The sequence below is a fragment of the Perognathus longimembris genome, chromosome 12 (assembly GCF_023159225.1).
Source record: "Perognathus longimembris pacificus isolate PPM17 chromosome 12, ASM2315922v1, whole genome shotgun sequence".
Lineage (NCBI taxonomy): Eukaryota > Metazoa > Chordata > Mammalia > Rodentia > Heteromyidae > Perognathus > Perognathus longimembris.
Genome location: NC_063172.1, coordinates 22314494 through 22342139, shown reverse-complemented (window position 1 = coordinate 22342139; position 27646 = coordinate 22314494). Strand labels below are relative to the sequence as shown.

Genomic DNA, 27646 nt, shown 5'->3' with positions numbered 1-27646 from the left:
TCCTCTTCTTCTTCATCATCATCACCACCACTATCCACTATGATCATTGTTATGAGCTGAACTGTGTCCCATCCTCATATTAGCCAGGTATGGTTGAAGACCTCACTTCCAAAACTTGAGAAGCCTCAGAACAAATATCTATCTATCTATCTATCTATCTATCTATCTATCTATCTATCTATCTATCTATCTGAGACTATGCCTGAGTTATTCTGTGCTTGGATTAGAGAAAGGAAAGGATCCAAACTTATTCTCTCAACTATTACTTTTTTGTAAATCTTGTACTTGCTAGGCAGATGCTCTACCACTTAAGCCATTAGTTCTTTTTAAAATAGGATCATGTGCTTTGTCCAAGCTGGCCTGGATTATGTTTCCTGGTAACTGGGATGACAAGTATGTATTGCCATTTTGGGGCTGAGATTCGATCTCAAGACCTTTTCCCAAGCTGTCCTGGAACTGTGATCATCCGATTTTCTACCTATCAAGTAGTTTGGAATTACAAGATTGTACAACCAAACCTGGCTAATTGTTCCTGTGTCTTTGAAGCCTATTATCATTTTGCAACAATTGTTTCTGATATAGGGACATACTTGATTTGCATAGAATTGTTATTAACCATTTTATGTATCCATTAAATATATTGATTTAATGTATCAATTTCAATGTATCATATTTAATGTATCAATTTTTGATCAGATAAAGAAATTCTAGACTAGAACATTTCCTCTAAGACCTTCTGTGTTATTGACCTTGGAATTTATCTACTAAACTAAATTTCTTTGAAATGCTTAATGAAATCGGCTTTTTTAAAAGCCCATATTCCAGATAACCTGTTCAGTGGACGAGTTAGATCCTTGAGGCAAGACACATCTGGTTTATACAGAGAAAGTTCACACTTATGCTCTGTGACCCATAGAACAGAGGAGTGTGGGGATAGAGCCATTGTGTTTTTGTTTAGTATACTCTTTTCTTTCAGATTTGTCTGGATTCAGCTTTATTTCTATAATAAGAATGTGCACTGGGGTTATCTCAGGTCCCTTTAGAAGCATCAACCAAACCTTTGGATGGCCCAAAAGAAGTAAGAAATGTGTTTTCTGTGTCCTGGAAATGCAAACTTCTAGAAACAAAGTCCTTTTACCTTTAGAAAGGTCCTTCCTATAGCCGACCATCTCTCCTCAACTTTTTTTTTTTTTTTTACAAATTTAGATATTGTAGCCTAGTATCATTAAATGATTGCATGAAGTCAGAAGAAAAGTGGTCCCCCAGTGTTATGTGTTCACTCCAGCACTCTTTTCAGGTTCTTGTTCTGCGCTTCCTAGTCACTGAGGACCCCTGGAACCAGCCAATCTAGAATATTCCACATGACCTCTATATCCTTTCCCTGCATGTTTTTTTAAAATAATCATTTCACATTAATGCTTTTTTTTGCCCTATAAGGATGAGTGTAGGTTTCATGGGATTTTGCATGCTGCTATATCTCCAGACCCTGCATCATAGTAGATACTAACTGAACACCAGAAGGAATAACTATATTGGTGGCAGGTAGAGAACTCTGGGACTCACGTTAGCCTCCATGTCATATTCCCACAGTCCTTTTGTCCAATATAACTCTCATCAATGATGAACTCTTGATCAGAAACACTACTCTTAGAAACACTAAACTGCAAGCACTGACCCAATTAGAAAATCTATTAGGGATATGTCACTTTAGGTCTCTTTTACAGATGAGGGAACTGAGGAACAGAAAAATTAAGCAGTTTGCTCAGGGCCATGCTTCTATGAATGTTGGTACTATAGTGCTCAGACCAAGGCAGCCTGGCTCATAGCTACCACATTCAGACACTTTGCTCCATGGCCTTTGGCAGGAATGGTCCTTATGTCCATGAATGTCGCACTTCCTTTTCTATTTGCCAAAGGAGAATTTGGGAGCTCCAGGGGCCACTGTTTCTTTCATAAAGATAAGAAAAACAGAAACTGAGGTAGAGGAAAGAAAGAGTGAAGTCACGGGGTTCCTGACTAGGAAATGAGACTCTTAAAGGAGAAGCAGACTGGGGAAATAGAAGACTACATGCTTACTACCCAAGTGAGGAGACAGGTGAGTGAGGGAAAGACGACAGAGAAGGATGAGGCAATGCAAAGCCAAGGTCTGGATGGGGGGGGGGACATCTCCGGGTAACAGCTCGGACTGAGTCTTGTGGCCACAATAGTAGGGAAAGACCCCATTGCAAATCATATAAAATGCAAAACTCTTCATTGACTAATAAAAAGATAAGAATAATCAACAAACAACATGGTTCCATAGACACATAAAGTGCAGGTAAGTCCACTGTGTAAAGCACCCAAAGTACTGAGCAAGAGCCAATGCCTACTTGCGTGCAAAAGAGGACCGCTTGCTTCCAGTGGTAGACATGTGGACCTCAGGAGCCGAAATGCTGCCCGTGCTGCTCGAGGAGCTAAAATCAGCTTCACTACCTGAAAAACAACAGGGGAGACAGAAGCATGAAGGAAACAAAACCCAAGAGCTGCCTGGCCAGTCCCCAGCCTTCTATGTCTCTGGCTTCCTGCACTGAGAAGTCTGCCAGTGCCAAGATTCCAGAGCTTTTAGCTCTCAGCATTTTCCTCAAAGCAGACAAGAGAAGGCACAAGCACAAGGATAGCATTTCATAAACGCAGGCTGGGAGCACAGGCAGGCTGCTTTCATAAAGATGCTAGTCTCCAGTAGATTGTCCACAACGACCCAAGCAGGGCATAAAATGCTCACCCCAGTCTCTAACCCAACAGTGTGAGCCCCAAGTGTAAGTGAAAGGAAAAGCATACTTAGCAGTTCTGAACTAGCTTTTACAAGAGTGTTTATCTTTCAGCTTTTGCAGTCAGCTAGTCATAGTTGAACTTGGCACCTTGGGTCTGGAGACAGTCAGCCACTTAGAAGCAGTCAGGGGGAAAGCCTGGGTGCCACAGAGCTGCTTGAACCCACACTATCTGATTACAGGGCTGACTTTGTCTGACTGCAGCTTTGGTTTTTCTATAAAGAACTTTGACTAAAAGCAGGAAACAAACATTTCCAAACAGCTTCTGAGGGGAATCTATGGAGTATAGTGAAACGTGGAATTTTAGTTTTAGGATGGAGTTGTTAGCAAAATCACTATACATATATATTTAAATATATACATATTTACAAATATACATATATTTAAATATATATATTTAAAATTTTATTGTCAGGGTGATGGACAGAGGGGTTGTAGTTACATGTGTAAGATAGTAAATACATTTCTTGTCAACTTGTTACATCCTCCCTTATTTTTCTCCCTCCTTCCCTCCTCCCCTTCTTCCCCCCTCTGACTTGTATAGTTAATTTCCAACATATTATCTTGTGAGTATCGCTGTTGCATTGGTTCACCTCTTGTCCTTTGTCTCACCATTTTGATGTTTCCCTTCCCTTCCCTAGTCCAGATAAACGTATATACAATACCCAGGGTACCAAAATCAAATAGAGTGACAACAGGGGCTAAACCATAGGGAAGATAAACAAAAGAAAAATAAATAACTTTACATAGTACATTAAAAATAATATTGAGAATGGTGAATAGGCACATGAAGAAGTGCTCAGCATCTGTCCATAAAAGAAATGCAAAGGAAAACAATATTGAGATTCTACCTCACCCCAGAAAGAATGGCCATTATCAAGAAAACTAAACAACAGATGCTGGCAGGAATGTGGCCAAAGGGAGCCCTACTACACTGTTGGTGGGACTGTAGCCTTTTTCACCCATTGTGGAAAGCAGTCGGGAGGTTCCTCGAGAGGCTAAACATAGAGCTCCCCTATGATCCAGTAACCCCACTTTTGAGCATTTACCCAAAGGATCACAAACAAGGCCATACTAAATCTATCAGTACAACCCTGTTCACTGAAGCATTATTTGCCATAGCTAAAATATGGAACCAACCCAGATGTCCCTCAGTAGATGAATTGACGAAGACGTTGTTGCATATATACACAATGGAATTCTATGCTTCTATCAGAAAGAATAATATTGCCTTATTGTAAGGAATTGGAAAGATCTGGGGGGGGGAATCACACTGTATTTTGAATCAAAGCAAGAGTGTGATTAGAAGAAATATGTATTGTCTGTTAACATAGTATAAGTTTATTCTTATAAAAAAGACACTATCTTGAAATAGTAATAAGAGAAATAGTCCCAAAAATGGCCTGGGGAAGTGAGGATAGAGGACAAGAGCCCAGACAGAACAAGGAAAAGTAAAAGGACACTTAAAATGAAAGATGAAATCTCATGCAATTTTGAAAAATAAATAAAAATTCAATTTGGTTGCAACAAAGCTCCTATAAAATAAAGTTATTTATGATTCTTCTGGTTAAGAACTCAGAGACAACTTCCTTTTGTGTGTACATGATGGTCTTGGGGCTTGAGCATTTGGCCTGGGTGCTGTTCCTGAGCTTTTCTACTAAAGGCTAACACTCTACCACCTGAGCAACAGCCTCACTTCCAGCTTTCTTGCTATTTAATTGGAGGAAAGAGTCTCAGGGACTTTCCTGTTTCATCAGGTTTTGAACTACGGTCCTCAGATCTCAGCCTCCTGAGTAGGTAAGATTACAGGCATGAGCCACCAGTGCCAGTGCCAACTTCCATTGCTAAGCTTTGGAAAAATACAAATTTCAATACTTGAAAATCTCCCAAGCAATGCACAATAATTATCATCATAACAATAACTGCTGAGTGCCCACTAGGACCCAGGCCCCATATAAGATGCTTTCTATTCTTTATATCATTTAAACTTGACATTTTCATAAGGCAGATACTAATCTCACTATTGTACTACTACAGAAACCAAAACTGATTTACCCAAGACTTGTGGGTGATGGATCCTGCATAGAATCAAATCCTTAGATACTTTTGTGACAACAAGCTTTGTCCTGGGAAGACAGTAGGAGGAAATGGGAAGCTGAGAGGTTCCTAGATGGATTAAGCATTGCCATTTCCCTAACAGACCACAGGTATACAGATACTCTCTGTATAGCTTTCATTAGTTCTGCTAGATGGGAAGTGGAACCATGGAAAGGCAGGGAGTGGGGTGGTGGGGAGGGGAGGGATGGATTCTCTTGTCCAGTTTGCAGCTGTGAACATCTGTTCCCAGCTGAATTTAGGGAAGATTATGGAGGTGATTTATCTAGATCCAGTCCTTCTGGGCTTCAGAGACTTTGTCGAAAGATGTAATGAACTCCTGGGGCTCCAGGAACTTAATTAGTTGCTTCTGAGTAATATATTCTTTGCATTGTAACATTTTACAATCTCAAGGATTCAAGACTGATTTTTTTTAATCCAGCAACACACTGACTAACGCTGTCAGCAAATCACCAGGAAGATTATTAAAAGATAAAGGAAGATAATTTTCCAAAATATATGATTTGGTTACAGGCATTTGGTTTAAGATATTAATCTTTAATGGAAAATTATTATTTGCAAATATATACTTTTTATTTTATAAAAGACTGTACACAAATAAAAATAATTACAACAAAATGGAAAATTGCCGAAGACCCACTGTTACCCCCAGGATGCTTTGATCTGTGGTGATTACATTTTCTAAACCAAAAGGGTAACTTTGTTCTCTAGTTTATTGCAGCTACAACTCAATATATTGACTTTGATGTATTTACAGAGCCCGAGGTCTCTTGGTCTCAATGCTTTTCTATATTCTGCACAGACTAGAAAGCATACTCAGAGGGTGTTAGAAAGCTGTGTTCAGAACTGTCTACATGATATGTTAGTGAAAAAAACGCCTATGTTGCTTCACAACTACTTCAGTTTATGATCATAAGAATATAAGAATATAATCTTGTGAATATAATGAGAAAAATTAATAAGTTCTTTATAAGTGATACATAAGAAAGCAGATTTTATTTTTATTTCATTTTGAATCAAGGTCTTGCTGTGTTGCTCATACTGGACTTGAACTCTTGAGCTAAAATGATTATCATACCTCAGTCTCTCAAGTAGCTGAAACTTATGTCAATGTGCCTTGCTCATAAGGCTGCTTTTAAGAAATCACTTGATATAGAATCCCAATTTATTAAGCAAAATAACCATGCAGAAAACTGGAAACCTGAGAACTCACCATTATTTATTTATTAGCTGGCAACAGAGATGGAAGAAGAAACCCTCTCTTTATTGCCTTTAAGCAATATATACAATCAGAGCTTCACTGAAGTTACTATAGATCAGCAAGGTTCTTTTATATTGCTAGAGTCATACAAAAAGAACCTAACCTAAGCATGCAGAACCTGAGTCCTACCTCTATTTAGAAGGGGGAAGACATCAAACCATGTAGTCCTCAGTTTCCTTAACTGTTCAGCTGAGATAAAAATCACAGTAACCCCTTCATAGGTTTATAAAGTTACCATACCACTTTATAGGCTGATCAGTTAATATGTACAGAGAAAATTACCTGATCCATCATGTGCTCTAAATCAATGTTAAATATGATTACCATACTTCAGGGGTTAAAAGGCAACTTTTAAAAATTATTTTTATGGGCTGGGGATATAGCGTAGTGGCAAGAGTGCCTGCCTCGGATACACGAGGCCCTAGGTTCGATTCCCCAGCACCACATATACAGAAAATGGCCAGAAGCGGTGCTGTGGCTCAAGTGGCAGAGTGCTAGCCTTGAGCGGGAAGAAGCCAGGAACAGTGCTCAGGCCCTGAGTCCAAGGCCCAGGACTGGCCAAAAAAAAAAAAAAAATTATTTTTATGTAGTTGTACAAAGAAGCTGCCATTTAATAAAGCAGGTGTAAAGGCAATTTTCTTTATTCTCAGCATTTCTTATGTAGAAAATTTAGAAAATGGCTATAATCAAGAAGAAAAAACATAATCTATAATTCTATTTCCAAAAAGGCCTTTTGATATAACACCATTCAGCATTCAGACTTAGAACATTATTATGTAACCTTCTTGATTTTTCCTCTAAACATAATCCCTTTTTATGAATGAAATGACTATGTAGGATATTTCAAATGTATTCTATTATTAGAAACAAACACATTGTGTCAGAAGAGATCTTAAGTATGTTTTACATCTTAATTCATTTCTAGTAATATATACACTCTATGAAATAAAGACAATTATTAGTGTTTCATATAGATGAGGCAGAGAATGATAGGCATAAAGTGACATAACCATTAAGAATCCAAGACTATGCAATAAACACAGGGCAATATTTTGTAAGAATCCTTCAGCATACAAATTAATATACTTATCTGTTGCTTGACCTCTTCAGAGTAAATTCCTAAAAGCAGATTCTAAATCAAAGGATCTTCCTGATTGAAAAAAGATTTAATATTGATCTCAAATCCATAGCAGTGGAAGATGGCATTGGACTAAAGTAGATTTTATGGTGAAGAAAGAATTTACTCCATCTGCCTGTCTGTAGATTCACAACTGGAAAATCTATGATATCACTAGAAACACTCTCACAAAGAAGGTAGATTGAGCATTAAATGTTGTTCCTGAGAAGCTGAAAGAAATGTAAAGAGTTATTCTCATCAACACCATTTATTTTATGTGTATTATCTTTAAGGAGCTGTACAAAGAGGTTACCATTCAACATGTCAGTGTGTAAGTACAGCACATCCTGATCAATGCTACCACTTTCATCCTCCCCCAATCACTCTCAATTCTCCACCATTTTCCCCTCCATTTTTCTAGTTTCATAGGATATGCACTGAATATTCAGACTGCATTCTCACCCCTTTTTTTCGTCCATGACAATTATCTTTGATCAGCTGCCCAGGTTGTGGGCCAGGACTACAGCCCTGCACCCTCTGCCTGGATGTGATGCTTTTCATCCTGAAGCACAAGCCCCAGCTCTAGGTATCAAGATATGCCTGGTAGACTAGGAAGTTCTGGTGCTTTTTTTTGTGCTGGTACTGTTGGACTCTTTGTGAGGCTTTGCTTTTCTCTATGTCATTTGCATCCTAAGCACTCATTCTAAGTTTAGTAAGGCCAGATAATAAGAGAAGGAGAAATGGAAACAAAAAGAATATAAACCCAAGATGCTAACTAGACCTATTTTTACAACACTGCTTGTATGGGATCGTGTACTGTGTTATTATTTTAGCCTGCTTCCAGGAGTCCTTGAATGTTATTATATCCCAAACCTCTGAGAACAGAGCAATTCTGTCATCTCCTAAGCTGTATTAAGCCATTCTAAACCTCTGATTTAAGTAAGCCCAAACCTTCCATTATCCTTTGTCACTGCAAAACCTATCAAATTGATTCAGGTTGACTGTCTATATCCCACCTCAAGTGGAAGCAGCAAACCTAAAGGAGAAAAAATTAATTCTCCCCTTAATCTCCCATTCTCCCCACCACTACATACACACAGATGTACAGCTCTTTCATTTAAAGGCCACTAGGGAGGAGACAGGAGCTACTTTCACTGAAGCCAAGCACAGCTAACAGTAAGACACAGCTGGAGATGTGCATATGCAATTATGGCAGAAACTATTAAAAAAAGAGTTACTCAAAGTCTATTTGGTGGGATGGACTCTTAGTTGTGAAGACGAGATTCAGCCAAGGAACCCTCCAAAATGCTTCATAATGAAACAGGAGTTTACTCTTCTTTCCTTCCTTCGTTTCTTCCCTCTCCTCCTCCCTCCTTCCCTTCCTGCTTTTCTTCTTTCCTCCACCCCTCCCTTTTCCTTTCCATCCTCTTTCTTCCTTTTTCTTTTTGAAAGTTTTCTTCAAGCTACTTTTCAGAATCTGTTCTCGGAGCTTATCTCAAAAAGGGAAATTTGATCAAAATATCAAGAAATTGATTATAAAATGTGTATGCTCTCTTGTATTTCAAAACAAAGGTCTTCTTGAAAAATTTGAACAGTGTCTATTTATATGATAAATTCCAAAATAGTTTACCTTCATGGTGATTGACATTCAGCCAATGGAGAAATACATGTAAATATTTAGAAGTAAATGAGAACTTTAAAATATTTAGCAATTAATAATTTTATTGAAAGAACTACCTAAAATTAAAACTGTGGAAAAATAGAAGTGTCAAGACAAATGATGTACTGGAAGAAAATATTTACTACATGATTAAGAAAAACTTATTTCCTTATTTTACTGAAAATCCGTGCATATTACAAAAAAATGCTAGCAAAAAGAAATGGATAAAGGACATGAACAGGAAGATTGGACAAAACAAAACAAAACAAAACAAAACAAAACAAAACAAAAAACCCACCAAGCTGTGCATTGTGGTTTGTACCAGTAATTCCAGTTACTTGGAAGGTAGAGGCAAGAGGATCTAGTTCAAGGGCAGTCTGGGCAATAGTAGTAGAGTGACCCTGTCTCACAAACAAACAAACAAACAAACAAAAGATGTTGGAGATCTGGCTTTCCTTATCACTCCTTTATCCTTGGCTGGCTCAGCTACTTATCTTTGGCAGAAATACAATCTACCTGTTGACCAAGAAGAGTGAATGAAAGAGGAGAGAGACAAAGAGTTTAAGGAAACTTCCACAAAAGATGAGAAAGTGAAAATATTTAACCAAAAGCCATGATAAAGCCTGGTTCTACCCCTAACTTGCTGTTTGGTCTTGCTTAAGTTATTTTAATCCTCTCTAAGTCTTGGTTTATGCATGTGCCACACTTTACTGAACAAACCTGGGAAGGGCCACACCCATAATGATCAGAAACTACATCTTAATTATTTGGAAGACTAGGTACCCAGGTACCCACATGTGCCCTGAAACATCTTCCAGACTTCCACGTTCCTTGTGCTTTCTCTCTAGTCAAGTCTGCTGAACTGAACTCAGTTGTTGCCCCCCTTTTTTGTTTCTCTTCTTTTTTCATCATTTCTTTCACCTTTTCTCTTTTTTTTATTGACAAACTGATATACAGAGCGGTTACAGTTTCATAAGTTAGGCATTGGATACATTTCTTGTACTGTTTGTTACCTCCTCCCTCATTCCCCCTTCCCTCCTCCCCTTTTCCCTATCCCCCCATGAGTTGTTCAGTAGATTTACACTAAACAGAGTTGCTGCCCCTTTAACAAAGCTAGGTGGAGAACTGGCTGCTTCTATTTACGAAGTGTTTATCAGTGTTTACCAAAGTGAGATGACTGCCCTGTGTGTCTGGCAGGAAAACTCAGAATCAAGGAAAAGCAACACAGAAGGTGGTGATGGTGGATGTGGAGCAGGGGTGCCATGTAGCAGGGAGTCAAGAGGAGAGAGGGTGAGGAAGAGGTGGGTGGGGGAGAAAAAATGTGGACTGAGAAGGCACCAACACTGCAAAGTCAGGCAGGACTGGAACTTTAAGTTTAGATATTAGGGAGGAGGGAAGAATGTATATGTATATATATACACACACGTATCTATCTATCTATCTATCTATCTATCTATCTATCTATCTATCTATCTATCTATCTATCTGTCTGTCTGTCTATCTGTCTGTTTATCTATCTATCTATCTATCATCTATATAGAAAGAGCTACCTCCTCCACCTTCTTCTCAGCATGGGAGTGCTATAAACTTGCATTTGTATAACTGAAAAGAACCTCTCCCCCGACACACACACACACACACACACACACACACACACACACACACACACACACACACTTGTCTGAAAGAGATGACATAATCTTACTGCCAAGGAATTGAATAAGGCTCTGAAATAATGTGATTTCTCCCCTCATTTGTGAACCGAAGCACTTTTCTTAATTTGCTCTAAATGAACAGCATTGACTGTCTCTCCTCATCTTTGTCCTTGCTGGCTAGTCACCATGTCACAATCCACGGACAGGCTCCCTTCTACCCATGGCAGCAGCACTGGGAGAGTCTCAGTCCACAATCTGTCCACACATTGTCACAGTGGCTCATTTCTTTACATTCTCAGTAGCATGAGCTGCCACCTTCATACCAGTTCAACACGATACCCATATAACACCCTCTTTTCTCCTCTCTTCCCTTCCCTTCCACTTCTTCTCCTCCCCTCCCCTCCTCTCCTATCCTCTTCTTTCCTTGTCCCTTACCTCCCTTTACTTCTTCCCCTCCCCTCTCCCTTCGTGGGTACAAAGCAATGCATCTATTTTTCGTATATCAGAGAGACCACAGCCCAAATTCCTTCCAAAGTGTCCTCTTGACAGCCTCTAATGGTCTCCTGATACCCTGCCTAGTACTCTTCATTTATAACTGACAGGACAGATGGGAGAAAGAGGCAAAGGCTCAGGTCACAGACTATCATGTGGAAACAAAGCATGCTATTTTTCCACTAAGGAGTGACATTTTGTTATTTTCTCTGCAACCCAGAAAGCTATTTTCTCAATTTCTTCTTTTTGTAATTGTGAATCTGAGAAGCACAGAATTGGACTAATCATAATCCTTGAATATTTTACTTATTCTCCTATGAGAACTCGCTTAAAAATAGATTGATTTATGTGCTAAGTAATTATTAGATCTGGTATTTGGATTTTATTAGTTATATGATGGGGGCATCATTGTATTGTATCTGCACACATGTTTACACTGCATTCCAATCAATCTTGTGCCTTGATAATGCTCCCTGCCTTACTCTACTCCTCCATACAAATATCACCAAAAGGTTTCCTTGTTTCCTTTTTATTGTTGCATATAATCTATTTCAATAGTATTCAACCTCCTTTATCCTCTTGATTAATTTATTTTTAATATGATAAGAAATGGAAATACCACTGTCCTATCAGCAAAAAGAGATGACATGACCTTATATCTATCTATGTGTTCTCACTCAACATAGCTCCTGTTACCCTCTTGTTGATTTTACTTTTTACAGTATCATCACATTTATAAAAAATATTCTAAAAAAGTAGATTCTTTTTAATTTTTTGGATTAAATTTTGATTTTTGTGGTCCTGAGCTAAGTTTGAAGTCAGGACCTTGTATTTGCTAGGCAACTGCTCTACGACTTGAACAATGCCTCAACTTGGTGTTTTGGCTTTGGAGCCTGGAACTCACAGTCTTCCTGTTTCTACTGCTTAAATAGCTGAATAACAGGCATTTGCAAATTGTTTCTAAAGTTGTTTAAGGACAGATTACCATGATGAACAATTTAGGACAATTTTCCAAGTTCTCTGTATAGCTGTAGAACCTCAATGATGGCTGTAATATGCTATAATTATAATGTAACATGATTTATTTCTTTATTCTGCTGATAAGAAAGCAAATTGGATTTATTCCAGCTCTTTAGCTATATTTCCCATTCTGATACACCCTTATTTGAATTTCCAGAACATAAAGAAAAATTCACTTTTATGCAATGTATTTCATCCATAAAACTAAGTGCTTTAGGGATATCTGTCTTACATTGCTGTCCCATGTCATTTGGAGAACCAAAAGTCAAAAGTAAAATCAGAATATATATTTTAGCCTACCTTAATTTTAGGGTCCCATATAACTAAGATATGGCTTTAAATTCTATTGGAATTCTGCCCCTGCATAGTCCTAAAAGATCAGAGGTTAACTAAATTCACTGTGCTTGGGTTTGGTCACTCCATAACTCTACTCTTTGATTTGACAAAGAGACCAGCCATGAGAAAATGACTGAATTACTACATGATAACCTCAAAGACAGAGACTACCCTTGCAGTATGGAGGCAAGGAAGAGTGACACTTCCTTATGAATGTGTTCTCGTGTGTAAGGCAGCACAGAATGTCCTACTAGTTGTAAAGTAAACACAAGGGAAACAGGTGCTACTGTTTTTGAGAAGGGGAAGTCATCAATATAAAAGTCTGCATTAGGAAGCAATCACATGGCTTTAGAACTGTTAAAGCCAAAGTGAAGACTTTTGCATTCTAATAGTCATCTAACTAGCCATGTCACAGAACTCATATGTCACTTTAAAATGTCTTCATGATGTTCAATAGCTTGGATTGTAGAAAAGTCTGCTCCTAAAACCACATACCATCTCATTCTTCTAAAACAGCGAGTCTCAGGATATGGCTTTGAACCACCATCAGCAGCAGCAGTAGCAATAGCAGTCCCTCAGGCCATGTTTCTGACTCACTGAGAATGGTCTTCATGAAGTTCAATAGCTTATAGGTAGGGGCAGGGCCTGATAATGGAGGTTTCAATATGTTCTCCAGCTTATAAGAATATGAACAATTGAGAATCACTGTTCAGAGGCACTCAGTTTTCTCGATAGCTGCTTTTGATCAAGTGGGAGCAGAAGGCCTGGCTGTTATTTAAAGTATAGATACACATGATAGTATACATTTTGGGAATCACTTTACATATTTCACATCCAAAATGAGTCAACAGCTTAACTTACTTGGCAGAATGTTGAGTGATACTCATTGCACTTCATGTAATTGGCAACACATATTTCATAGCTGTGCTTAAGAGCATGTCTTTGTTACTGCAGGTCTAGGTCTTACTTATCATTTGGTGAGAGTGTGACCTTTCTGTGCCTCAGTTTCCTCACTCTCCACAAGGAAGGAAAGAATGTCTATTGCATGAGACTCTTGTGAGAACTGAAGCTGTATTGCTTCACTGATGCACAATAGGTCTTCATTATTATTATTGATAGTCCATCTGTTGGGTGCATATGGTGTGAAACAGTTTCTCTAAGGACCCTTGCCTAGGTACAAAACAGACTTAAAAGAAGCAAATGTGTCTCACACAAGAAGGCAAAACCCCTCTGAAATGACTTTGAGCTCAAGGGCTAACGTTATTAGAGATGCATGGCTTCTCTCAGGAACTGTGGCTTGTTGCATCCACACAGTAGCTATGCAAAGTGCTTTACAAAGATCCATATTGAATCTCCAACACGCTTACGTGATAGGCACAATGATTATTTCCATTTCACAGATGATGGTAAGGAGAGATTGATGAGTTGTTCAAGGTCACGGAATTTGTAAAATGTCAAATACTGTAAAATGGTATGGGAAATAGCATAAGAATAAAATAATTAAAATATGTCTTTACCACTAAGCAAACACTCGTGCATGAAACTTCAAAGGTTAGGGAGAAATTGTGTTTCCTATTAAGCGTTTTCTTACTTGCTCATACAAAGGACACTGCTAAAAGCCTTAAATGTGTTCCCAGTATGCAACAGGGGTTTCAAGTACTCTAGCATCACTCCATTTTGCACCCCATTCAAAACAAACAGGGGGTCCAGACCACATTAGCAAGAAGACTGCCGTGTGTGTGTGTGTGTGTGTGTGTGTGTGTGTGTGTGTGTGTGTGTACAGGAACACTTAGGGCTGAGCCATTCATCTACCTTTAACAGATATAAGCAGAACTGATCTTCACTCTCAGACCAAAAAAAAACCGTGAATGTATTACAAATATACTTAGAAGCACTGCCTTATCAGATCATCAACTAGATAGGAGATATTCATGGCATGGTCTGAGGATCATCTGCATCAGTAGCACCTGAACTATTAGTTAAAAATACAAATTTCTGTCTCAGACACCAGATTTGGGATTGAAAAGGTGTTCATTTATCATCCACACTTTTTACACAAATGGCTCTGTTGGTGTTTATGCATTGGAAAGTTGCAGAAGCACCATAATAATGGATTCTTATTTTCAATGTGTCACTTCACATTGCAGTCACTGCTCAGCCCTGTCTGTTGACCCTGTCTGCCTCCTTCTATCTTGAGTCTTTCACCCAAGGCCATCATTTCTCACCCACAATTACTGAAATGACTCACACTTTGCCCAGCTGCTGGGTGTGGCCCTGGGTCCTGTCTTCCAGACTGCTCTGGAGCATGAATTTCCTTTGCTGATTCCTTCCTTGAAACCTTCATTGGCACATGTTTCCTTAAGACAAAGCTCCCCTTTAAGCATGATCTATGAGCCAATAGTCACTCAGGGTTCATGCATGCTGTTCCCTCCTTTAGGATTATCTTCTTTCCTTCCTAGTCTGGTGAAATACTACTTGGTCTTCAGTTCTCAGTTTAACTTGGACTTTCTCTTCCTTCAGGAAAGGGATGGGCGTAAGTCCTTTATGCACTCCTCACTCCCAGAATTTAACAAGCATTTATCACATTGCTCTGAGATTGCCTAGTTGCTTTAACACCTTTTCTCCAGTAAGACTTGTTTATCACTGTATTCCTATGACCCATGCAGAGTTTAACCTTGAAAAATTTCAAACCTAACAAGAGTTCCTCCACTCTTGGGATTCAGTGGTGGAAGAGATCTTAACACAGGTCCCAACTTCTTTCTCCTACTTCTCCTTTAGATTCAGATGACACATTGATGTTACATGATAAATTGAAGTGTTACATTTACTGTTTTATCCGATATTTGAAAATCTCTTAAATCTCAAGTTTCCAGCCCAGACACCAGTATGATACAAACCAGGCTGCCTGGGAAGGCCTCTATTTTGTTCATCATTGAGTCTTTGCAGCTATGTTCAATGCCTGAGGTACAGTATATGCAAAAAATATTCTGTGAGTAAGGGAATAAAGTTACTGGAAGAACTTATAGGATTCTACTCTTCTGGAAATAGTATAAACTTTTGTGAGGACTCATAAAGAAAGGGAAGTAGCAGGGTGGGAAGGGACAAAAACCATGTGGATTATTAATGCACAGAAAATAAATTCTGAGACTCACAAACTGCTGAGTTTGGTGGCCACTGCTTGCAAATTGTAGAAAAGCTCTTATTAAAATAAGAAGGAGCCAGCAGTTCACTGAGAAGCAGACATGAAAAACAATTCTCACATCCTTTTTGACAAGCTTATGATTGACACATGAACCACATACCTGGAATTCCATACACACTTAATACAAACATTTAGGATACACTGACAAAAAAGGCTGACATGTGTGTACTGGATGATAGCACAGTTCAGTACGTAGTGGGTGCTGACTAACGGACTGCCTGCCAAGTCCCAGGGAAATCTCTAGTAATATGTCACCTGGCTTTGTCCTTGCCTGTATCCCACTTAACTTGCTTAATGAATGGCTTGAATGAATATGTGCAAGTTCTGGTGCTGACAGCAAACTACAGATAACACAAACCCTGAAGGGATAACAAATACAATGAATGACAGTCAGATAAAAATGCTACTAGCCACTGTGTCCTCAGAGACTCTGTCAAGAGCTCTACCTGCACCTGTTATTTCCTTCCCTCCTTCCTTGTGAAGGCATACAGGATAAAGGCATTGAAACTGGGGTTGTGAGAGAGAAATGACACACATTCCCCGTCACAGAGCTGGTAAACAGCACAGATGAGTTGTCCGACTTGAGTCTGCTATCTTCTCTCTGCCTTCTCTCCTTTGTACCTTGTGCTCAAAATTCACAAAGATCTAAGATGTTAACAAAGTTAGTCCATTTCAGTTATATGTGGATCATTGCTAATGGAGGATATGCATGGGCAGGGACTGAGGAGGACAATGTGGGGGACAGGCACTGGGAACACAGAAAAGGAGGTACTCTTAGCCAGCATGAAGGGAAGAAAATAAAAGGGAGTTATCATGAGACAGATGCCACTTGAGACAGATCTGGAGCACCAGGGAGAAAGAAAACAAGTGTTAGAGTATGGAAGAAAGAGCTGAGTTCAGGCAAAAGGTATGATAGCACGAAGGAAAGAAAACACAAGACAAGAGACAAGTAAATCCAGTCCCTTGTCTGGATGGAATACGGTTATCAGATGGGAATACAGCAGTCTTCATGGTGAGTTGCCGTAAGAGTTGAAAAATGTGAAAGCATGCTTCAAGACGCAAGCGGAGCATATTGAAGGCAAGGGAGAAACATGATGAGTTTTGAACAGAAGTGGAAATATGAACCAAGTCATGAAGACACCCATGACAGCAGGATCTGGTAGAGTGGCTGGAGGTCAGATAGCAATCCAGGTGGCTGGAGACAGGAGCTTGGTGACATGAGAAGAAGGAAGGAGATGACTATAGAGTCCTTTTTTTCCCCTGTCTTTTACGCTCATAAAATTAACTACATTGGTTCAAAACTATATTACCATGTAAACAAAATCATTTTAAACAAGGAGAGTATCCAGTAAGTTACCTTTCCCTTGGGCTACATACCTGTTTGGAATGAATGGAGGTATCTATGTTTTCCACACAAGCACAGGGAAGCAAAAGCAAATAGGACAGCAATAATCAAAAGAATGGGGGGAGAGGATCTGACATACCCCCAGAGGAATTCGGACAACATTGAATCATCTGATCTGAACAGATAGTCCAAGATCAATGCTAAACTTAAGTCTGTGTAATTTTTAATGCAAAAAACGTTCTACAAGCACATATACCAATGCAATAAGACAAATACAGTCCGAACATTCTGGTACTTTCTGGCATCTGCACAGTTTGTGGGAACAAATGCAAATGAAGAAATGGAAGGGCTTGGATTCATTTCCATTCTGATATGTGTTAAAAAAAAAAAGGACTAAAACTGAGAAGGGAAGAAGTGAGCTTAAAAAAAAAAAGTCACCGAGAAATGTTTCCAGCAGAGAGGATTCAGATCCTGGGACTGGCTCACAGAAAAGCAGGTGCAAGGCAGGTGGTGTGGTTCTTGCTCTCCCACCCCAGGTCACTTGTTTAAATTATGGTGCTTACACCAGACTATAGATTATAAAAACCATACACAGGTCACAAACAGAGTAAATGTGGGAATCTGATAACCATGCTACTAGCCACTGTGTACTTAATGCCTACCTGTGAAAATCTCTACACCTGCTTTTTGCTTTCATTGTTGCTCCCAAAAAGGATAGTTGGAGAAATGCAGATTCTGAGACACAAGCCCACTTTCTGTCTTGGAGGAGACCTGCATCTGGAATGCTAGGCTCCCTATTCAGCTTCCCTTCTGGAGCTGAGCAGCAGGCCAGGGAAACATGGGGTGCTCCATTCCAGCAACAGGCTGAAATTTTACCTCACAATTCTGTCTATCCAATGAAAACCACATTTCAGCCCTGAAGTTTTTCAACAAATATTTTTGGACTTCCCCTTTACCTAGTCCCTTTTTCTCCATAAGAGTTCTTAACTTGTCCTAACCTGCTCTTTTAGCAATCAAAAAGAATGACATGTACTCACGATTAGGTTAAGCTCTGCATACAACTGTATTCTGCCTTTCCACGGGCTCCTTTAATGGAACCTTGCCCAGACTCTGAGCCCTCAATGATGCCTGGCATTGAGCACTTGCTCCCAGGCCAAGCCTTTGCTTGTCCAGCTACTGTGCCCCACCCCCAGCACAATTTAACTTTTAAATGCTAGTGGACTCAATGTACTTTCTCTGCTCTTTCCCTCTCCACCCCAGTGTTCTGTAAAACAAAAACCTAAAGGCAATAGAAAAGCAAAGCAGAACATTACAACAGAATCAAAGCCACTCCTCTTATGACCACTGGAGAATGCTGTTATGGTAGTAAAAAGAACATAAGTAGGCAGTAGAAATTCAAACTTGAAGATATCCCTAAATAATTTAATAGTATGTGACTAATTTCTGTGCTCTGCATTTTCAAATGTCTCCACAAGGCGAACTAACAAGTCTCAGGGGGGTTGAGCCCACTAAGTTCGATTTTAATACCACTTTGGCAAATAGAACCACAGAAAACATCATATAGTTTCTGTTAGATCCATTCCTCTATACAAATCTCTTAGAATCTACTAACTACTAGGTACTGTGCTAATTAAGACTACACAGACAAACAAAGGATCCCTTTGAAATGTTGTGTTCTGCCATTTCAGTACATTGGTTATCCCTGGGTACAGGAGAGATTGGAAGCCCAGAAGAGAATGCAGGGCCTACAGTGGTAGCAAATCTTAACAAACAAGACAGGGACAGAAGTGTTTGCTGTAGTATTATGTTGTCTAACTGCACAGGTGTCAGATGCAAAATGTTATATCTAACATTTTAAAAGATATAAATTGGGGCTGGGAATATGGCCTAGTGGCAAGGGTGCTTGCCTCATATACATGAAGCCCTGGGTTCAATTCCCCAGCACCACATATATAGAAAACAGCCAGAAGTGGCACTGTGGCTCAAGTGGCAGAGTGCTAGCCTTGAGCAAAAAGAAGCCAGGGACAGGCCCTGAGTCCAAGGTCCAGGACAGGCCAAAAAAAAAAAAAAAAGATATGAATTAATAAAAATAATTTAAAACAGAAAATAACAAGATAAGAGAAAAAAAGAGAGGAAAGAGAACCATAGTCCTTGTCCTAGAGAAGCTATCTTCTAGCAAAGGACCATCTAAAAATAATTGTTAATCATAACATCTTGACCATTGCAATAGAACATGGAAAAAACAGGTCTCTGAGGGAATATGTATATAGCTTTTTATTTAACAATGCTAGCATTCAAAGTTCAAATCCCTAAGAGTCTGCACTTAAAAAAAATCCAATTTTAGCCGGGTGCTGGTAGCCTATTCCTGTAATCCTAGCTGCTCAGGTGGCTGAGATCTGAGGATTATAGCTCAAAGCCAATCGGGGCAGGAAAGTCTCCAAGACTTCTTTTATCTATAATTAACTATCACAGAGTTGGAAGCAGAGCTGTGGCTCAAATGGTAGAGTACCAACCGTGAGTAAAAAAGCTAAAGATAGTACCCATACCTTCTGGTGAAGCCCCAGTACACATGTATACACATGTACACACACACACACACACACACACACACACAGAACAACAACAACAAATACCCTTCTTAAATGTCAATATTGAATTATGTCTTTGGAATTCTTCCCAGATTCCCACAAACTGGTTACACAACCCTCCTCTGGGACCTCTATTTTCCCCAAAAGCATGTCACAGAAGGAAGGGGATCCCCAAGTTTACTGTTGTATCCCAGTGCCTGAATCACCAAATAAACATTTGTTGGAAAAAATCCAAGTAGCATTGCTCATCTCTTAAACAGGGGCCTTGCTAAGAATGTTGTGATAAAGGAGCATGGAAATGCTAACTTGCAGACTCCTAGCCAAACTTCAAGGTAGAGGTAAAATTCCTTTATGATCCCTGCTTCTTTAGCTTGGCAACACTTGTGAAGATGGCACAATCTGTAGATCTGCTATAGTTGGAATGAATGCTTCTAAGCCTGCGGGCTTGGGTCCCTAACTTCTACTAACTCTAATGGGGAATGCATTGTTTGTCAGAGGGTAAACCAGTGTCAGTTTGAGGCAGAACCTGCATTTTTCAGGAACAGTCAGGTCCACTCAGAGTCTTGGGTAGAATTCAGATCTTCCTGGCAAAGCCTATAGAGCTGCCAACCACAGCTTCAAAGGTGAGCAAAAGAAGCAGAACAACTCCAGAGATCCAGTTTCTCTGAACAATGTTCCTGCTACTCAAGCCAAGGAAAGGAACATCCCTTCATCCAAAACCTCACCAACTCCCTGAGGAAAGAGGACTCAGCAAACACAAGTGTTAACTGAGACTTCAAAAAGCTCCCCAGAGTTCAACAAAAGGATAGGACCTACAACTCATGAGAGGAGCCCAAGTACCTGACAAATGCTTGATAAATTGTGCATAATCCCAGTGTGTGCATGCATGACCAACAACAATGGAAAGGAAAGGAGAAAAGGGGAAAATTATTGTGTTTATAGAACACTGCACTATAAGGAAAAGGCCACTGTGAGAGCGATGAGGCTGCTATTTAGTGTGAAACATTAGAAAAGAAAGCCTGTTCTAACTATATCATCCTAGTGATACTGTAATTAGAGTTACATTAAGCAATATACAGCCAGTATTTGTGGACCTACATTGATTCCAAATTTCCAGCATGTTAGAGGATTCATTTTAAACCAACATTTTTACAAATGTGTACTTTTCCTGATTCAAAGGAATAGGTGCAATCTTTTTTTGTCATGTTCTTTCCAGGATAAACAGATTGAAGGTAGAGAAGTGGAAAGTAAAAAATGACATTAAAATAAAAAGAAAGCTGCAAAATATAATTTAGGTCAACTCTTCATGTGCTTTAAAATCAGCACCAGCAGGCACTATGCATATGGCACTGATTTTAATTTTTTTTTTTTTTTTTTGCTCAGATGTCACACAGGATTAGTGCAAAAGGAAAAATCCCAGCATGGGGCCTATTTTTATACAGATGAATCAATCATTTCCCATCTCTTCCTCTCTCATCGTTCACTGAACTTTCAACTTAATGAAATTTAATTTTTCAATAGTTGTCATTGGCTACAGCACTCTGAACGGAAATCCTTTCAGGAAAGGATGTCAGATTAAAATTTTTGAATCTGCATTTTCATGGTCAAACTTCATTCACGTTATAAATCTTGATTAGAACTAGGCCTAACTGCTTTGTATCAAAGACAGACGTTGTGATATCCCACATAGCCATAGTATTAGTGGCCACAAAGTTAACTGGCAACTATTCCAGTTGTAGCCATTTAGCGAAATATAAAACCACCCATTGGAACAGGAAAAGAAATTTGCTGAAGGAACATTTCACTTTCTCTTAGTTATATTCTCATGAACATTAAATCCAAAATTTCCCTTCAGCATGCATGTAGAGTCTAGGCATTAAATATAAAATTTGATAGGATAACTGAGAACAGACATGGATCAAGATGCCGTGTATACATGCACTGCTTTGTTGAATGACAATTCCTTTGTGTACATCTAATTAATGATAATAAAAATAAATAAAATAGAGAATTGTTGAAGTCGTGAGCTGATACTACCACTGACCCCTATGCACTGTAACAATGATGGTACTTACAGTATTCATAGAACAGTAGCAGCTAATATTTATTACATGCTATGTGCCAAGGAATTTTCAAGTAGTCTTGTTTGACAGGAGTTACTGTCATATGCATGACACACATGAGGGAAAAATTTTCCAAAGAAGATGCAGGCATTTTAACGTTGAATGAGAATCCAGCCATATAGTAGTTTTCAGAGATGAATGGGAGAATGAATTTATCATACACTTTGAGAAAAACATATGGGCTTTCTACTATGAATGAAGCCAAAACTTTTGATAAAGTTCTATCCACAGTGGTTTCCAAGTAACAAAAATCCTGATCTCCATGGAATTGATCTTGTACCTATGTCTGTTACATGTTCTGTATACAAATGGAAATTATAGCTTTATAATACTAAGTCCATAACCTGAAGCTTGGCATTTACGATAAAATCAGGAATAATGTAGTCATTTGTACATTTATATTATTTTTAAGTGTGGGTGGCAGTCATGGAGCTTGAGCTCAGGGCCTTAGGATGTTCATGAGCTTTTGTGCTTAAGGCAAGCACTCTACCATTTGAGCCACAGTTCCAACTCCACTTCTAGCTCTCTCTTTCTCTCTTCTCTCTCTCTCTCTCTCTATCTCTGTGTGTGTGTGTGTGTGTGTGTGTGTGTGTGTGTGTTTCTTGTAGAAAAGAGTTTTGTGGACTTTTTTCCCTGTGCTGTCTTCAAACCATGATTTGATCCTCAGATTTAGCCTCCTGAGTTGCTAGGATTATATATGTGAGCTACCAGCAGCTGCCTTGCACATTTACATTCTTAATGGGTAGGAATTTTTTTAACCACTGTGCAGAATTACAATTGCACTATGGCTAATTTTTAGCATAGATGGCACACTGCACAGTGGACCTTCTGTTTGAATGGTCATGAGTTCTGGAAAAATATATTTACAATAGTTTGTGTGCCCTTCTCATTGGATTAAAAGTGAGTCTCTATACAGTAGTCCATTTTTGCCTTTGTTAGAAGTTGTATATGACAACTATCTCCTGTGAACCACGTAAAATCTCAATTTTACAGTTTAAGGCTACTGAACAAGCATTGTACTTACCATGTGTACACTCTTCCTTGTGTTTCCACTAATTGACTTTAACACCATAGACGTTCACCACTTGCCCAGCTGATGAAACAAAGGCTTTAAGGTGACCCATGAGTTTTACAACATTAGGAGCCTAATCCTGTGTTCTTGGAATGTACAGTAAAAAGCAAGTGGTAGACCAAAGCAATAATTCACATAAAAATCTTGCACATCCCAATCCTACAGATGATAAAAATTTGAGAGATTCTACTGGATGCCATGGGAGAAATGATCAAAATGGTCCACAGACAGGTGCTGTGAATAATTTTCCTAGGGAACTTGTTTTGCTTTGTCTAATTGCACAAGCAAGCTCTCTCTTGACAATCAATACATTGCATCTCAGCCTACACTGAGGTCCATTGCAAACCTTGTGCTGTGCCAATTAGCCTTAATTGTAGATGTGCTCATTTACTTCCCAAGCACACCAGTGGCATTTACAAATGCAACATGCAAAGCTCAGAGTGAGAGGATAAGTCTAACAGAGTCAAAATATAAATTGATATGGCCAATCTTCTTTTATTTTTTTAGCAAATTACATGAGCAGATTCACAAATGAGTAGGGCATTTTAAACAATATATGTGTGTCATTTCAAAAGTTTAGAAATTCTGAAATTTCTGCATTTAGGATATATCAAAAGGCTAAGCTGAAGATTTTTCAGTATGCATCTTAGCCTGCTACAACTAACTTTACACATAAGCACAAGCACACACACACACACACACAGCATATCACACTTTGTGATCCAATATAACTATATACTTACTGTAACTAATACTACTTACTTAGAAGGTAAGCTCCGTAGACTTTCATGACAAACACTGCCTCTGCAAATAGCTGCCCACTATAGGCTGAGTATGTCTTTTGCAGAAATACAGTGTGTGTAGCTCAGCTCGGCTCTCGACAGAGTACAGTCTTAGAATAGGGTATCCATGGAGACCTAGTCTTCTGCATGTGCAGGGCAAGGAAGTTACTCTGCTGGGCACCATAGCAACAGGAGGCAGAGGGAGAGCTGGCCTATCAGCAAAGAGAAGAGCCTTCTCCCTGGTGACTGCAGTGTTTCAAATGAAACCCATTGCCCTCATGAATGGATACAAAGCTTTTCTAGAAATGCCAAATTGTCAAATGCAAGTAAATGCCTACAGAACAGTCAAGATTAATCCTCTGACAATACTGGAACAAATTTGTGAAAAATTTCACGTTAATTATAATGTTCCAATGAGCAAGCCAGAAAGTACCTCAAAATCCCACATATTATTACATTTAATGGTAAGCCTGTGGCATTTTAAGGAAATTGCTTGGTTATTTCATGAATTAAAGCTATTTAAATATGCAAGGCACTTCACTGCCCTGGCTGAAAGACAGGAATAGAGGATTTCTATTGTTCTGAGGAGAAGCAAGATGGAATCTGGGGCTCAGAAGAAAAATGGAGGGCATATTCCTTTCCAAGCAGAAGTTTTCTTGAAGTAAACACATTTCTACAAATCCCTTCATCATAGCAGGAGAGTTTCCACTAATCAATACTCATGATAAAATAGGACATGGAAGGATTAGACATTCTAACGTCTTCATGTTGTGTTACTCATAAACTTTCTTCATTTCTCATGTTGTAACAATAAAGAGGGTGGCTGTTCATGGAGCAGATACTGTATTTCAGGCAAATATCAAATGCTGACACTGATTTCTTTCTCAGAATGAGAAGATGTACATGTCTATCTCTATGTGTTGGGCAGGATTTACTGACAGACATGTTCATATATATCTAACAGCATTTATGAAATTCACAGCAATGTACAAATGCTAAGTATTAATTATTTTCTTATATAACAGAGAGAAAACATTTCTTATTGTTATAAAGCAACCTCCCTCCCTCATGACCATCAGGTGACTGAGTCTATCATGTCTCAATGTCTAAATATAAGGTGATTACTCCTCCTTCTCCCACAACTACCTTTCAGAAAAGAAGAAATCTCCTTCTATTAGAGTCTTTCTAAAGCCTCTCATTGTAGAGCACTCTTGTAATTACTTTGTTTGAACTAAAAGCGCCATTTGAGAAAGTGGCCTCAGTTCCTGCTAGTTTTACCTGCCTTCTGAGGTCAACTGATAAAAGACAAAAATTAAATAACAGATTTTTTCCTAGCTATTCCTATTATAAAGGCTGCATTGAATTGTAATCTAGTCTGGAGTTAAGTTAGAGACATCACACCTCCTACATGTTTGGCTGTCTGAACTCAGGCATGGAAGAGCTCTGCATACAAAAGGGTACTCATATAACCTAAAGCAGACCTGAAATGCCAGCTGTCCCTCTACTATGCAGTGGGTGCTGGGACACCTTGCTGGTTCACCAACCGCCACCTCTGTTCTTTCCTTCTTCCATAGTAACAGGTCTCCATTTGACTAAGATGGAACAGAATTGGAAATTACATACACAACTTCTTCATCCTGCCATCCTGGTTGAAGACCTCTCATCAGCCTTTTCCTCCCTTCTACCTGCTGGATGACAAGTGCTAGAGTGGCTTAACTACCAAAAACCTGCGTCTCCCAAATATCTATATGCTATTTGCAGGACACACGTTAATACTTGTGTCCTTTAGGGTCCCTTTCGTATAACTTAATCCATACCCTCATAATGCTTATAATCTTAAAAAATGACTAATAATAGTATATGGAACGGATTTAAAACTGCTTCATCTTGAACAAATTGAGGGAGTGGGGATGATGATTACTCACTCTGGAAAAGTCCGATGATTTAAAAAGTAGCCCTAGCAGCTAGACATTGATGGAGCATGCCTGTAATCCTAGATCATTCTAGGATCCTGAGATCCTAGATCTCAGAAGGCTGAGATCTCAGGATTGTGGTTTGAAGCCAGCATGGGCAGGAAAGTCCATGAGACTCTTACCTCCAATAAATTTCAAAAAACAAAAACAAAAACAAAACCCCAACCCCCGCCAAAGACCCAGGAAGTGGAGCTGTGGCTCAAGTGGTAGAGTGCTAGTCTTGAGCACAAAAAACATTCAGATAGCACCCAGGCCATGCATTTAAGCCCCCTATGAACATGTGCATGCATGCACATGCTTGTGTGCACACTCACACATATACATACACATGCACACAATGTAGCCCTACAAAGACAGAGATGAGTAGAGTACAGTATTTCTAAAATTAATAACAGTATAAATATATTTAACTAAAATAATGAATTCAGAGATTATAGGCTATTCAGCCATATCTCAAAAGGATTGCTGGAATTAGTCAATAAAATGACTTCTTTTGGAAAATGAAGACCCTATAGCAAGTTATAGACATAGCTCCCTTGTAACTTTGCCATTTCCTCTGCCTCTAACTTTAATGTCCAGTTTTACCTTTTGATAATCCAGTTCCACAGAGGCAACAGAGAGATCCCAGCACATAAATCAAAGAATTTCTTCTCTCATTGCCCTGACGTGGCTTCCTATCACTTTGACTACACAGACATTATCTGCTATATTCTTCTCCTTCTTCTCTCACTGCTTTGTGTACCACGAGTGTACTCCAGACCCTTCCAAGTGTGAGGGAACTGTTTTTTTTTTTTTTTTATATTAATGTTTAGGATTGAAAGTCAAAGGCTTGGAACTCTGTCTGGGACAGTCAGTACTCAATAACAATCAGCTTCAAAAATCAACCACTTTTTCAATGTTATCTCAACCTATAATTACACATAATCAAACCCTTCCAAATACTTTCATGTTCCAAATATTTTCATGTTTCAAATATTTTCATGTTTCAGTATCAGAAACAGATCATAGCCTATATATGACGCTGAATTCTATTGCTGGAAGACTTCAGCACCAAGTTTGTTTTCAGCACCCTTTTCAGCACCAAATTTATTTTTCCCTACTACCTGGAAATATTTTTAATGCTTCAAACATTTTCTGCCAAGTTTGCCTTCACAATTACTTCATCTACTTTTCCATCAATTACTGCACTAAGAATGACAAAGCATTTAAAATTGACAATGACCCCCCAAATCCACTAGATTTGTAGTGGTCTTTCCCATCTCTTTGCTAATTGTCAAGGCATAATTTATACTGCTTTCATTGTCTTCTTATATCCAATATTCTTCTTGTTTTACATGAACCGGGATAACATAAACATACTAAAAGTTCTGTGTAGAACTTTGAGAAGTTTTCCTGCATGTTCATGGAGTTAGGCACCAGTGGCTCATGCCTGTAATAGGATAGATCTCAGGAGACTGAGATCTGAGGATTGTGGTTTGATGCCAGCCAGGGCCTGAGACGCTTATCTCCAATAAACTATTCAGAAAAAGCTGCAAGTGGCGCTGTGGCTCAAGTAGGAGAGCACCAGCCTTGAACACAATAAGGCTTAGGGATAGCAGCAAGACACTGAATTCAAGCCCCAGGACTGGCCCAAACAAACAAACAAAATAACAAACAAACAAACAAACATACATACATACATACATAAAGTGCATGGGGTTTGCCACATCTTTATTTATAAAGATATAACTACCAGTAACATCCAGTGAAGAATCAACTCACTTAGCCTTTACAAACACTTTTTTTTTAATAGATGAAAATACATGATATCAAAAGGACTAGGAGCAGCTGCAGGTTGCTCAGTTATAAAGCAGTGAGATGAAATTTTGAATCTACTATGTTAGACTCAAGTCAGGTGGTTAGAAAATGTCCCCTGGGTCACACAGCAAAGGACATTTCTGCCAAGACAGGACACAATAGGCGATCAGCAGAGAAGCTGAGCAAGACTAAGCTCTCAATTCTTCTCTCCCTAGCTCAAGTTATCATAATAATATTTCAGTCCAGGTAAGTTGCATAGCTGTAGTTTTATTTTAGGGAACTGACTTTGAAGTGGAAAGGA

General features: G+C 39.0%; 1 protein-coding gene across 4 annotated transcripts in view; it reads right to left on the bottom strand.

Annotated features, from left to right (window-relative positions):
- The window catches only part of Sybu (syntabulin), a 65648-nt gene that overhangs the window by 9134 nt on the left and 28868 nt on the right, over positions 1-27646 (bottom strand). For all 4 annotated transcript variants that reach the window (XM_048358394.1, XM_048358392.1, XM_048358393.1 and 1 more), the window contains exon 4: positions 2370-2472. In XM_048358394.1, the coding sequence (XP_048214351.1) occupies positions 2370-2472 (103 nt within the window). The remainder of the gene's footprint in view (positions 1-2369; positions 2473-27646) is intronic.